Source organism: Carettochelys insculpta, chromosome 2, assembly GCF_033958435.1.
Source record: "Carettochelys insculpta isolate YL-2023 chromosome 2, ASM3395843v1, whole genome shotgun sequence".
NCBI lineage: Eukaryota > Metazoa > Chordata > Testudines > Carettochelyidae > Carettochelys > Carettochelys insculpta.
In genome coordinates this window covers 198482361-198494855 of record NC_134138.1, presented here as the reverse complement: position 1 = coordinate 198494855, position 12495 = coordinate 198482361, and the positions used below count along the sequence as shown (strand labels likewise).

The following is a 12495-nucleotide window of genomic DNA, read 5'->3' as shown; positions in this document are numbered from 1 at the left end:
GGATGAGCAAAGTATCCCACGAGCACACAGCATGATGTTACAGAAGCTCTCATTAGTGCTTTAAATTAGCAGATACACCAGACCATAGCTTTTTGTGCCCAAACCTATGCTTAACATCCTAGCTTCCCTCCCACTTTCAGATCACAGCTGCATTGTACTATCTCTACACTGCGTGAACTCAGTGGAAATGTAATTGATTCTAAGACAAAAAGAGGTTTGGGTGACTTACTATGAGTTTGTGAACTTCGCCTCTGTTTTAGCAAAGGAGAGGAAACTGAGGTTTATCAGAACACAGTCCTGTGTTGACATTAACATTCAATAATGGTGTACAAGGATTCACGAAACACTCTCCCCATCCTGGGAAGGTGGATTTCACAGATCCATAGTGATTCAGCAAGTCATTGTGAACAAATGTGAGCCTATGTGCCCATGTAATTAATGCAGAGTCACACATCTCTGAATATCTTAACTGCACACTACTGGATCAATAAAAGAGGCATGTGTTTTTTCATTGTTAACAAATAAAGCACTGACATGAATTCCAAAACAAAATTATCTGGAATAGTCTTAGTAGTGGTCCCATTACCATTGTACACTTTGGCTACGGATACATAACAATGTTATTTTGAGATAACAGCAGTTATTTCAAAATAACTTTATGAGCATCTACACTATGTACAGACTATTTTGAAATAAATTTAAAATAGCAGGCACATTATTTTCATATGAATTTGAATATGAATTTCACAACCCTCATTGCAGGAGGAATAACATCTATTTTGAAATAGATATTGCAAAATAGGCTCTGTTAAAAACACAGAATAGCACTATTTCAAAATAAGGCATAATGTCGTCCAATGGCACTATTTTAAAATAGGCACTGTGTGTCCAGACATGCTACAGGCTGAACCTCTCTAATGAAAACTCTTTCATCTGGCAACATCCATCAGCTGGCATGATTTTATCTTGCTTTTATGCACTTATCATAGGTGTGGCCAAATTTCCTGAGGTCTCATAAAGTTTGTTTCCAGCCACCCGTGATGGCTCTCAGTGTTCTGTGCTGTTATTTAGCTGTAATTTACCCCTAAATGTCTTCTAAGAGCCCAGTAAGCAGTGGAAGTATTGGCAATGCTGCTAGACAATATTGACCTCCCGTTGCTTGGCAAATTCTCTCATCTGACACCAGACTGGTCCTGAAAGTGCCGGACAAGAGAGGTACAACCTGTATTTCAATATAGCTAGGTGCTATTTCAAAATGCTTCAAAATATCTATTCGTTTATAAGGCGCCACAGGGCTTCTCGTTGTTTTCGCAAATCCAGACTAACACAGCTACCTGTCTGATACTTGTTCAAAATAATGCTGAAGTATAGATGTAGCCTTTCTGTGCATTTTTGAGTGCAAATCATTGACCGTAGACATGAATAATCCATTTGCACATTGCACATGCATGAATTGCACAACGATTAATATTATATTTTTGGTATAAGTTCAATGATTCAGTCACAAAAATGACAGCAGCAACAAAATCTCACATGCACAAACTAGGGTAAGGTGAAATAGCATTTAAAAATGGCGCTGTAGAAAACATTACAAAAACTGTTACATTATAGTGGATACTTCGACAAATATTACCTGTGGACTAGGACAGTGGGTTGGAAGTGGAAGAATTGAAAAGTCCAGGGATTTGATGTGGTTGATGTTAGGTGGGTACGTAATGTTTGGCTGAAGGATTGTTCATGTTTACTTCCCCCCTCCAGTATCATATCAAGCTCAGCAAAGCCAATATTTATATCCTCTGAAGTTTCTGGGCTTTGAAAGCTGCATATGTAGAGGCATTACAGGTGGAGCCAGTAGCACTGCTTATACTTCACATTACCCCACACTTCCCATTGGAATTCCCTATTTTCAATTCCTTATAACATCACCAAATTTCACTCCCATGGGCTGCCATTTTCCATGCCAGGTGTCTGGCTCAGGTGCATTATTTACTTACTGAATTTTGGCCTGTGGAAAGGGTTTCAGTGCTAATGATTAATCCTTTCCTAAGAATTAGATTAGGGAATATTATTACTTTTGCTCACGTTCAAATACCCTTCCAACCATTTCATTCAAAGCATGATGTCACAAGCACTTTCCAAGCAGAAATTTGAAATTTAGCAGGAAGATGATACTGAATCAGAACTGACCAGAGCCTGGGAGGGACAAGGGTGATCCTGTGAACTTCTCAGTGACAACCTACATGCACAGCTATTGACACAGACTCGAGGCCAAATCTTCAACTCTGATACAACAGCATAGCACAAATGATGTCACCAGCACTATCTGGCTCTCTGTATATGATCGTCTTTAATTGTCACTGTGTGAGCGTTACGGCTATCACATGCAAAATAAAGATGTTATGTGTTTGAAAATTTGATAACAGTTCATTTTACAGTCACAAAATATGTTACAAGGAGGGTTTGGCACTTTATCAATCAATTTACAAAATGGTAGGCCAGACCTCTTCTTCCTGTGAAAGTGATGAATTTAATGTTTAAAAGGAGTTCCCTTCATTACAGGAAAGAAAATTAGAGTAGGATGACACTTACTGTAAACTGTATTTGGCATCCACCCATGATGTAATCTAGGAAAGAATGCATCTTGTGAATCTGGAAATAAGAAAGCAGATATTCATATGAATTGTATATTGCTAAAAGACCTGGACTTTGAGACAGCTTGTTTTAGGAAAAATGGCACATGGATGGGGATGGCATAGCAGAAATGAGTGAGTGAGAGAGAGAGGGTGAGAGACTTAAAGCTAAGTTAAGAGAGGAACAAAGAAAGATGAGAACATGTCACATACTATTCTGAAACCACTAAAATTATTTACACACAGTAAGGACAGGACAGGACAGGACAGCACTCCTCTGCCTGAAGTCAATGAGGATTTTGCCACTGGTTTCAAAGGGAGAAAGAGCAGGTTTATCATCATCATCAGTATTTTTAAATTCAGACACATGACTTTGAAAGAACATGAAGGGAAACCTCTCAGATATCTGGTCATCCTGGTGAACTTTGATGTCTGAAAGTGGAATTGCATTGTATGGCATATGGGATTGTTTTCTGGTATTATAAAACGTCAGGAAGGAGTAATTGAGGAGTGTTGATTATTTGCACAATAGCTTCTCTACAAAGCTGTACTTTTTATTTTTGAAGGGCTCTATTCCTATTACTCATTTATTCCCCCTCAATACATTGTTTGATTCATTTTTCATGGATTATTTAAAAAAGACATTGAAATATACTAAATACACTGCAATATGTTCTAAAGTTTGCAACCTCCAATCATCAAGCTCATCTTAAAAGTCCCAGAACAAACGTTATGTTAAAGTGGAGTTAACACTGGAGCAATATACAAATTACAGGGATGTTTTAATAATCCCCAAAACAAACATAATGAACCCGGGAAATAAGAGGTAAGGGTAAGTTTGAAAGAAATTCCAGTATCTGAAGGTATGGATATTTAGGGCACTTGAGCAATCACAATATTGCTTGACAGTAACACAGTGTAACATTTACATGTTTAGGTTACAACATGTTAGCATCTGTAATCCCAGATGATATTAAATTGATTTATTATTCCCTCCATTGCCCAAAGGTGTCATCATGCAGGGCAGTTTAGGGTAAGAATATGTTGTGAGAGGGTAGTTTTTCATACTGCATTCTCTGAAAAAGAACATTATCTGTCAGCCTCTGCTGAAAGAGAAACTTTCAGTTATGAAAAACGAAGATGATTAATCTTAAGATATTTTCTTCAAATATAGACGATCTGGTCTGTGTCTGAAAGTTTTGTGTGTCTGAGTTCCTTCTTAAGATCATTGTCGGGGAGGGGCTGAGGTTGATCCGTCAGACATTAATAGATTTCCAAGGCCAGAAGGGATCGGTGTGATCATCTGCCTCATCCCCTGTATAACACAGTACATGGAACTATCCCAAATAATTCCTTGGGCTAACGTGTGGAAAAAAAAATCCAATTCTGATTTTAAAATGGTCTACGTGGTCTGATGTAGAACTCAACATGGTAAATTGTTTCAGTGGTTGACTCATCTCACCATTAAGAATTTACACCTTCTCTCCGGTCCAGATTTGTCTAGCTTCAATTAACAGCCCCGGGAGAGTGATACACCTTCTGTGTGAGACTAAAGAATCTATTTTAAATCTTTGCTCCCCATGTAGGTCCTTATACAGTATAATTAAACTAATTCTTAACCTTCTCTTTCTTAAGCTGAATAAAATGAGCTCCTTTAGTCTCTGACTTATTCAGCAAGATTTCCAATCCTTTAATGATTCTTGTGGCACTTCTCTGAATCTTCTTCAATTATTATTCAACATCCTTCTTGACTTGTAGACACAAGTCTCACTAGTGCCAAATACAGAGGAAAAATCACATCTCTATACCTTCTCAAGATTCCCTTCTTTATATAAGCAATGATCACATTATCCTTTTTGGCTACAGTGTCCAATTGGGGGCCAGGGATGCTGGAACATTTTGTGTAGTGATGGTCCAAAAAGCTACTGACCCAAACTTGTAAACCTTACATATAATGGAAACCACTTCAAGACGGAGTGGGGCTGTGGGTGGGGAGGGACAGTACCTTGAGGCGAGGCCTACACTAGACCTAAAGTCAACCATAGATATGCAGTTCCAACTACAGCAATTGCATAGCTGGAATCAATGTATCTATGATCGACTTATCTGGCTGTCCTAACTGAGGGAGGTCGATGGGAGAAACTTTCCCATCAACCTCTCTTATTCCTCACAAGAATGAGGAGTAAAGGGGTTGACTGTCAACCCCTGATAATTCTTTTTCACCCATCCCCACTAGGAGCATGAAATCATCCCTCCCAAGTAGTGTAAAGTTTCAGGACCTAAGCTGAGTCTTATATTCAGCTGATTATCCAACAGAGCTCCCAAATCTTTTCAGGGCCACAGTTTCCCAGGATAGAGTCCACAGTCCTCAGTATGGTCAGCATTCTTTGTTTCTGGTTGGATACACATACATTAAGCTGTCCTGAAACGCATATTATTTGTTTTTGCTCAATTTACTAAGCAAGCCACATTGCTCTGTGCTAGAGACCTATCCTCTTCATTATTTACCACTCCCCCATTTTATGTCATTTGCAAACTTTATCAGCCATCATTTTGTGTTTTCTTCCTGGTTATGGATACAAATGTTAAATAGCACAGGGCCAAGGACAGATTGCTGAGAAACCTGACTAGAATCATCTGCTTGACAATGACTCCTCATTTAAAACTGCATTTTAAACTTAGCTAGTTTTTAATCTAATGTGTGCTGATTTAATTATCTTTCATTCTGACTGCATCTACACTATCAAGTTCTTCTGGAAAATCCAGCCCTTTTTCAAAAGAACACGTGGAGCGTCTACACACAAAATGCGCTCTTTGAATCCGAAATTGAAAGAATGCAGCTTTTCTTCCAGAAGCTGTCTTCCATTCCCGGATCAGGAAGAGTGCCTTCTTTTGAAAAAAAGCATGTGTAGGTATTCCGCGGGCCTGTTTTTCAGAAGAGCAGTTTTCATGGTGCTGGATTTTTCAATCTCTGGCCCGTTCTTTCAAAAGAGCAGGGGCTGTGTGGACACTATCGAAAGACTGGATCGGTCTTTCAATCTGATTTTTTGTGTGTGGATGCAGTCTTTCAAAAGAAGTTTTCTTTGCAAGAGATTCTTCTGGAAGAACTTCCTTCGAACTATCACTGTAGTGTAGACAGAGTCTCTAGGTTTTTAACAGCAATGTAATAAAGCACCAAATTTCACACCTTATATAAGTCTAAGTACATAACACCTTTATCAACCAAACACTTTCTCATAAAAATTAACTTAGTCTGACAGGATCAATTTTTCATAATACCATATTGTCATCTACTATATAGTTTAGAAATGTGTGTCTGTCTGTGAGTCTGTTCAAGAACTTCTCCTAAACAATAAGAGCTAAGAGCACCAAAGTTGGTATGCAGCTTCCTCTTATAACTAAATCATGATCATAGTTTGGTTGTGCCAGGACAATGGGATGTGCCTAGAATCTGATTATTTCCCATTAAATGGAAAGGGAGGGGTCTGATAGTACAGACAGTTATGCTCTGCAATGACCACAGGAGTCAGTGAGCGCAAAAGACAGTTGTATTGTAGAGCAACCATTAGGGGGCAGTGGCACCAATAAGAGATCTGCATGGTGCAGGCTATAAGCCATGGGTAAGTAGCACCCCTTCCCCAAAGCCTGAGAACAAATCGTTCCCCCCTTAAGTCATTTTTATGACAGTTTTTGCTCTATTTTTTGTACATGATATGGCTAAAAAAGGACAGCCTCCCAGAACTCAAATAACTTCCATTTGTCTGTCCCAGGTGACAATTTTTGGCTCTACACTTTAGATTTTCTTTGCTGGTACCATTTCCAAAAATCTTTATTGATACATTATTAAAAAGTCGGGGTGGGTGGGGAGACAGACAAAGTATTTTTTCAAATGCAGGTACCTTGCATTGGTTAAGAATGACAATGCCTGAATTCTTGTAATTCTTCTTCTTTGCTTTGTACTTGGGGTTTATGCACTCCCACTGTACCTGTGAAAACACCAGTCACTGCATGAAAGACAATTCATATAAGCAAACTGAATTAATGACAGTTGCACTGTATGTTTCTATAGTTAAATCCCATCAAATGGTCTAAAGACAAAGACAGCTAAATATTAACTGTACAGGTAGCCTTCTTCTCATCCCAAACTGCAGGCAAACACCTACATTCTACTATGCAAATATATCCACGTATCCTTATACAAGTGCACATTTTTCACTAAGGGTTTTTACAAAGCGATCAGTTCAGAAAAAAGTTTTTCTTCATATGAACAAAAATGACTGGGGAAGTTGAGTGATGATCTACATTAAATACAATACTCCCTACGTATTAGTATAATACTGAGGATTTGCATTAAATAACGATTAGACGGCACTTCAGACCTGAGATTTAAGTACTATCTTTAATCCCTTTTGTTGTAAATAGATCCTGGAGAGTATGATAGTATATGCTGTAGGTACTACGAGAAAATAATAAGTTAAAAAGAAATTGTCCTAAGCACATGAAGGAAGGAGGTTAAATACCCCTGCCACCCAGGGGTAGTTGAAATATGATGCTTTATTGAAGCTGAAATGTTTTGCATTAGAAATTTCAATCTTAACTTAAAAGTGACTAGGTTTTGCTCGTTTCCGACAGACCAAAATTTCAAACTTTGAACTCTAAGTAGTACCTTCAAAAATATGCATACATGCCTCTGCAGAAGCATAACCCAGATTTGCACGTGCAAAATACCTGTCTGCATATGCCCCATTTTTCATGAGCTATTACTTGAGGCCTGAGATTAGAAAAAATATTGTCTTTAGTGTTATTTCAAAGGTGTTTTTTGAAAATGTGGAGAAACGTTCAAGGAAATGTTTGTGTACTGACATGGTTCCAGGCAACATGAAAAATCCATCTATAAGAGGGCAGTATTATATGAATAAGTACTGGTTGAACCTCTCTAGTCTGGCACCCTCAGGACCTGACTGGTGCTGAACAAGAGAATTTTCTGGACCACAGGCGATCAATATTGCCTGTCAGCATTACCAGCACTTCCAATGCTTAGTGGGCTCTTAGAAGACATTTAGGGATAAATTACAGCTAAATAACCGCACAGAACACTGAGAGCCAGGACTGGTGACTGGAAACAAATTTTATGGGACCACAGGAATCTTGGCCACATGCATGATAAGTGGACATCTGGCTAACTAAAATCATGCTGGACCATGGATGGTGCTGGATGAGAGAGTGCCAGACTAAAGAGGTTCAGACTGTATTTAGACAATTTTAACTGAATGTGGCTGTCTTGAAGTTACAGTGTTTTTTGCATATTTGTGGTAAAAATCCTTAATTAGGTCTTGACCCTGTAATATGCTTATGGATGTGAGTCAATTTAAGTGGATAGTGCCATTGACATCAGTAGTAAACAAAGCCCAAAGAGCAATTGTGACAGTGTTATTAGGGCCAATACATGGGGGTGTGATGGTGTGTATCAGCCTGGCACTGAATCAGAGCAGGCTAATCTGGCCCAGCTGGCCAAGGCGGCCCCTGCCCTTACAGCCTTGCCAGGCATGCTCCAGCTGCAGGCCCGCTACAAAGGCCTGTGCACCTGGTCAGTCTGGATTGGCTGCCGCCAGGGAAGAAAAGAGGGAACTGCCTACAGACCAGACCATGGAGGCTAGTCAGCCAGGGAGGACAGGGGAATCCCCAAAGCCAGAGAGGAACGCCACAGAGGACTGCTGGGACAGCAATGGTGGGCCCTTCCACCACTGGTAGGGCCTGGGCTGGCGCCTGATGGACCAGGGAGGGTCTGGCCCCACTGCCCCTTCCCAAATCCCAACTCAGGGTTTGCACTGTGAGGAGGCCCTTGCTATCTAGACACTGGCTGCTACGCCACATTTCCATGCAGAGAGGGTTTTGGTGTTGACTTGGGCTGCTAGTTTATGTTTCCCTTGGTGGGGGAAAGATGGGGTTCTGAACAAACCACCCCCTGACAGAGGGGTTAAACTCAGGACCTTCAGTACTGAAATCATAAGTGCCTTCATGTTGAGGTAAAGAGCCAAAATTCTGCAATGAAGGGCTGTGACAACTCACATCCTCTGTGGCTCAGTGCAGCAGGAGCCTGTAACACCCTCTCACCAGTGGCTTACCCAATTACTTTGAATACTAAGCATTTCAAAATCAGGATTTATTTTAAAATATCGTTTGGCAACGTGAGGAGTTTCCTTCACCAAGGGTTAGCTGTGCTGCCTGCCCTGCACTCCTAGCTGCACGGCTCCTGGAAATAGGTGACTTGGCTGATAATAGAAAAAGTTTAACAAGACGAATATTTCCAAGCTGTATGAAGTACAGCCGTCTGCTCCCCAGTTTGCCCTACAGCTCAATTATTTGTCTTGTGAAATGAATTTTCCAGCTGAGGTAACAGGCAGACACAGGACCACACGTTCCTGAGAAATTCTCCAGCAACTGCTTTTCTGGTCTCTGGAGGGTAGTTCAAGCTCCCTTCTCTCCTCCCCCCACAGTGTTCTCCATAACAGGAGATTATTAGGGTTGGCAACTTTCTAACTGCACAAAACTGAACACCCCTGTCCTGCCTCCTGGCCCAGCCCTGCCCTCCAGACTCCACCCCTGGGTCATTCCATTTCCTCTCCTACCATCACTCACCCTCTCCCAGGCTCACTAACTTTTACTGGGCTGGGGAAAGGTGGTGAAGGCTCTGGGGTGGAGCCAGGGTAAGTGATTTGGGGAATAAGAGGGAACTCCAGGATGGGCCTAGGAGTTAGAGTTTTTGGTGGGGGTGCAGGCTCCAGGTGGGGGTGCAATGCTGTGTGAGGACGGAAATGAGAAGTTCAGAGTGTGGGAGAGGGATCTGGGCTGGGGCAGGGAGTTAACCTGCAGGAGAGATGCGGGCACCTACTTGGCTGTGGGAAGGGGCTGAGGATGAAGTCTTCGGATTACAGATGGGGATTCTGGGCTAGGACAGGGGATTGGGTGTGGGAGGAGGTGTAGAGTGTGGAATCTCACTTATCATGGCTCCTAGGAAGTGTGTGCTAGGTCCTGGCGGCCTCCAGTGATGCATGTTGCCGTCATACCTGCAGCTCCCTTTGGTCATGGTTCCCCATCAACTGGGAGCTGTGGAGACACCAGCCAGGGTGGGAGCAGCAACTGGTGCCTCTCTGGCTCCCCACACATCTAGGTGTTACAGGGACATGGTGGCCACTTCTCAGAGCCACACATAGCCAGGGCAGATAAAGAATCTGCCTTAGCCCCAGGCTCTCACTGTGTTGCTGACTAGACTTATAATGGCCAGAGACACCACAGTCCCTTTTTGACCAGGCATGTCAGCCAAAATCTGGACACCTGGTAAACCTAGCATGAATAGAGGGAAGAAATGGGGTTGCAGTGCAAAAATATGGATCACTTGGCAGTATACTTTACATTAAAATGTCTTCACTGGGAGCAGCTATCCTATAGACTTATAAGATGTGTTTATAATAAGAAATTGCTCAGTTTACCAGTTGCAATAGAAGCATAGGTGTCCAGTGGACTGGACAAAATATAGAAGCCAAGAGTTCTGGTCCCAGTGCTGACACTGAATTTCACCAAGCAGACCATCACAAATGTCACCACTTGCCACTCTCAGTGCAAGGTGAACTACTTTGACCTTGCCCTCTCTACGATAAACTCACAGCAGTGTTGGCATTTAAAAAATAACGTGATAGTGCACACACAATTCTCCCTTGGAGATAGGATTAACCACACACAATAGATGTTAGTTACTTAAGGCACTTCAGTGCTTAATGCACTTTAGGAAGGTGTTTAGTTTCTTTGAAGATTTGGTTACAGAAGACTTCATAAAATACAATAAGTGTGTGCCCTTGAGCATGTCACTTAGCTCTTCTGGACAGCAGTAAAATGTGGATAATAATGCTCACCTTCCTGTGTAAAGCACATTGAGATCCATGATCTCTATTCTAGATAACTGCTAAGTATTATTAAAATACGAAATGAACAAGCAATGGAAACCTAAGTGATTGATATGTGTCACAAGCCAAATAAATAATCTTAGAAAATTCCTGGCAAGTGAACACACAGAAGGAAAGAATAAGTTTACATTAGGCAAACACAATAGCAGATTTTTTGTTTAAATTATTTTTTTCCTAAAATAAAAATAATTAAACTCCCAGATCACAGGTTGACTTAAAAATTACAATTTTAAATAAAACTCACCTCCTGCTTTACTTACCTGACAAGATCTGACCCCAGGACTCTACACTAACACAGCAGGAGTTTATTATACGACAGGTACTACAGGCTGAGCCTCTCTCATCTGGAACTCTCTTGTCCAGCAATATACGTAGGCCAGCATGATTTTAGTTGATGATCACTTATCATGGGTGTGACTAAGTTTCCCAAGGTCCCATAAGGTTTGTTTCCAGCCCCCAGTCCTGGCTCTCAGTGTTCTGTGCTGTTATTTAGCTGTAATTTACCCCTAAATGTCTTCTAAGAGCCCAGTCAGCAGTGGAAGTGTTGGAAATGCTGCTAGACAATATTGACCTCCTGTCTTCTGACAAATTCTCTCATCCGGCACCAGTCAGGTGCTAAGGGTGCCGGATAAGAGAGGTTCAACCTGTATTTTCTAAAATTCCCTATATAACCAGTTCCATATCATCAGCTCTTCTTGAGGGAACATAATCCTCAGCACAGGTCTTAGAAAATAAGTAAATGTGAATTGCTTCAAATATTTTACTTTAACCACTAAGACGGTTGGGTTTTTTAATTATACTCCTATATTCTGCTATGGATACAATATTTATCATCTGTATTAATGATTCATTTCCATCCTTTAAATTAACTTTTCAGCTAAAAGGTAACTAATGCAAGACTATATTCTGAGATTGTTAAGCGTTGTTAAACTTACATTCATCATTCTAATAGTGTACCACTTAACATTTACTTCTTCTACTGGTCTGATGATTCTGGGATATGTGAGCTCTTTTCTTCTCATGAAAAATAAGGCAATAAGGCTTCACCACTTCCTGCTAATTTATTGTAAGAACTGGGCAAAAGGTTTTATTATGAAAACCTAAACATAGACTTATTTTAGGTTTCTTTAAAACCTACAACCTCAAGCCAGTCTGAGAGAAACAGCTGAGTGAATCTGAGCTGTTTTAAGAAATCATGAACCAGATTTTGGTTTGTTACCCTCCTCCCACTCCCCAGTGATATTTGGCAAAATAATGCAGACACTTATAGGCAGTCATATGTCTAACCCTCCCTTCTCTGAAGTGTGGAACACAGATTCTCAGAGCAAGGAATACCACTCCCTAAAATAAAGGGCATTGATTGCTTTCTGAAATGTTCCTTCTCTGACACAACCAATCTCCCAGAAGTAGAATGAAAAACTGTCCCCCCCACTGGGACACCTCTTCCATACATACATACATCCATCTCTCCTGTAAAGGAGAGAGACAGAGTCTACATTAGCCATATGTGTAAAAATAATCCTAAATGTTTACATTTAAAGAACAGAATTTCTGAGCAACATACTTCCAGCAGTAGCTTTGTTCAGTGTGTCAGATAAATAAAGGTATCAGATTGAGAGGGTTCCATGTACCCTGAAGCCAGAGAAATTGAGACACAGCTTTTGTTTTCACCTAGCATCTGTGATCACATCAGATATACCTCACGAAAACACGTGTGTGGAATATGAATTGTGAAGCCAAAGAAGGTGGCACTTATCCAGAACAGTACATGGACCATCATCAATGTGTGTTCTCTCCAAATAATTTTTTTATTTCTTTATCTCTTATTTCCTTTTTCTTTTAGTGAACTGTTGCTGAAACAAAAAATAATGTATTAAATGTATTATTATGTGAATGTCCTATTT

General features: G+C 40.6%; 1 protein-coding gene across 1 annotated transcript in view; it reads right to left on the bottom strand.

The window, feature by feature from the left end:
* CPNE4 (copine 4) overlaps window positions 1-12495 on the bottom strand; it is a 354061-nt gene that overhangs the window by 48547 nt on the left and 293019 nt on the right. Inside the window, exons 10-11 of the mRNA XM_074986114.1 lie at window positions 6530-6616; window positions 2590-2649 (exon numbers count right to left, since the gene is read on the bottom strand). Coding sequence (XP_074842215.1) covers window positions 2590-2649; window positions 6530-6616 — 147 coding nt within the window. The remainder of the gene's footprint in view (window positions 1-2589; window positions 2650-6529; window positions 6617-12495) is intronic.